This window comes from Agrilus planipennis, unplaced genomic scaffold (genome assembly GCF_000699045.2).
Source record: "Agrilus planipennis isolate EAB-ADULT unplaced genomic scaffold, Apla_2.0 scaffold126, whole genome shotgun sequence".
In the NCBI taxonomy this organism is placed as follows: domain Eukaryota; kingdom Metazoa; phylum Arthropoda; class Insecta; order Coleoptera; family Buprestidae; genus Agrilus; species Agrilus planipennis.
The window spans coordinates 293,984-296,165 of NW_020439036.1; the positions used below are offsets into that span (position 1 = coordinate 293,984).

The 2,182-nt window shown below is 36.6% G+C and overlaps 1 protein-coding gene across 1 annotated transcript in view; it reads right to left on the reverse strand.

The window, feature by feature from the left end:
• The window catches only part of LOC108736222 (serine protease HTRA2, mitochondrial-like), a 9,299-nt gene extending 7,493 nt beyond the window's left edge, over positions 1-1,806 (reverse strand). Inside the window, exon 1 of the mRNA XM_018468573.1 lies at positions 1,102-1,806. Coding sequence (XP_018324075.1) covers positions 1,102-1,734 — 633 coding nt within the window. The 5' untranslated portion in view covers positions 1,735-1,806. The remainder of the gene's footprint in view (positions 1-1,101) is intronic.
• Positions 1,807-2,182: the final 376 nt, after the last annotated feature.

Sequence of the window (2,182 nt, forward strand, 5' to 3'; positions counted from 1 at the left end):
ATGAATTACAAAGATAGAAGAGTGATACTTAGTTTGTATAAAGAGCAACAGGCAGTTATAGAGCTGGGGATGCAACGTAGAGAAGTAAATATTAGGAAGGGAGTCAGGCAGGGATGCACACTGTCACCGCTACTTTTTAATCTATACATCGAAGACGCCATCAACATCATTAAAGTCAGTACAACTGTAGGGATAGATATACAGGGGCAAAAGATTTGCAGATGATATAGCAGTATTAGCATCTAGCAAGGAGGAGTTAGGGATAGGTTTAGATAAAATGGAAGCGGTATTAACAAAAGCGGTATTGTATGAAAATAAATAAAAGTAATACAAAAATACTGGTATACATGGGAAGAAAAGGTAAGGAAAGAGCGAATATAAAAATAGGAGACGAAAGATTAGAAGAAGTGGCAGATTTTAGGTATTTAGGAAGTCAGATATGTCAGGGTGGAAGGAGTAGTCGCCTTCAACAAAAAAAGTAGCTTCTATGCTCGCGAACGGTTAATTTAGAAATTCGAAAAAGATTGTTAAAGATGTATGTTTGGAGCACGGCACTGTACGAGTGCGAAACACCGACGGTCGGCGCTGCGGACAAGAAAAGGTTAGGAGCGTTCGAAATGTGGTGTTACAGGCGAATGATGAGGATTCCGTGGATAGAGAAGGTTAGATATGAAGAAATATTACGAAGAATAGGAGAACGGAGGACTCTATGGAAGTCAACAAGAAATAGGCGAGATAGGTTGGTAGGACACCTTCTCAAGCATGAAGGTATAGTCAGAGAGGTAGACCTAGATTAGATTACTGTTCGCAAATAGTAAAGGGTGTGGGTTGTTCTAGTTTTAAGGAAATGCGAAGATTAGCTCAGGATAGGAAAGAGTGGGGGTGCGTGTCCAACCAGTCTGAGGACTAACGACCTCATGATGATGAAGCTTTGATAGTAATGACCTTTATATATGACGTATAACGTGCTGATGACATCTAATTAGTTAAAAATTGCGATCTGCGATAAATTATTGACCAAGAGCTCAATAATATAAAATAGAGAACCAAATCATTTGGGATCTACAAAATTGTATCCTTAATGAATTTCATATTACTTACAACCCCTACAGTAGCTGTATGGGTTAAAGAAAGTGGATTTCCAAGTGCTACAACCCATTCTCCAATAGATAAATCTTTAGCTGTCCCAAGATTGGCCACTGGTAGAGACCGAGACGGATTAATTTTCAAGAGTGCAAGATCGGTATTCAAATCGGCATTTTCGACTGTCGCATCATAAATTTTTCCGTCGTGAGTCGTTACAGTAATGAGAGCATTTGGTTTACTCATAACCACATGGGCATTCGTTATTATTAAACCATCGTTGCGAACAATAAATCCTGACCCATTTGAAACTATCATTGGTATGCCGAATATGGGATCCAGTTTCTTTCTGTCTTTTATTTCTACAAACACCACTGAAGGTACGCACTTCTTAACAACCGATCCAATAAAATTGAAAGTCTCTCTAGGTGACGATTTGGAGATTCTATTGTACACAGCATTGTTTTTAAATAGGAATGAATACTGATCAGCATTCGTTTTAATGTACCAGAAAAAGATGCTTGAAAGGACTGAACACGAAACGCCAACGGCACAATAATTTATCAACTCATTTTTCGATGTTGGGAGATTTCTGACACGAGACCAATAATTAACTGCAGCTTTTCTTAAACTATCAAGAAATTTTCGCATAATTTCTTTTCATTTTTAATTTAGATAATTTTGAACACGACCAATTTTGACAAAATTTTTTCAAGTTGACATTTTTTGTCGTCGTTTTTGAAATATGACGAATATGTCTGACATTGATTGATTTTGTTTTACATGGCATCAATGTTATACAGTGCCGGGTTTTCCCCCTACCTAAATTATTGCTCTGAACTGAAACATTTATACAGAAAACTTCTCACTCGACTTCGACTTCATTTGTGCATTTGTTGTAGAACAATTTTTATGACACAGATGATTAATAGTTTCTTTATTTTTAAGTTTGTCTACCTCCTTCTCTATATCCATACAAAATATCTATCAAACAAATAAAATTAAAATTTTCTTTTGAAAAATGAAACCATTCCATCAGTATTTTCTTATGACGTTGTCACGTTCAACTATCGTCAGTAAACCGACTTTACAGACAACC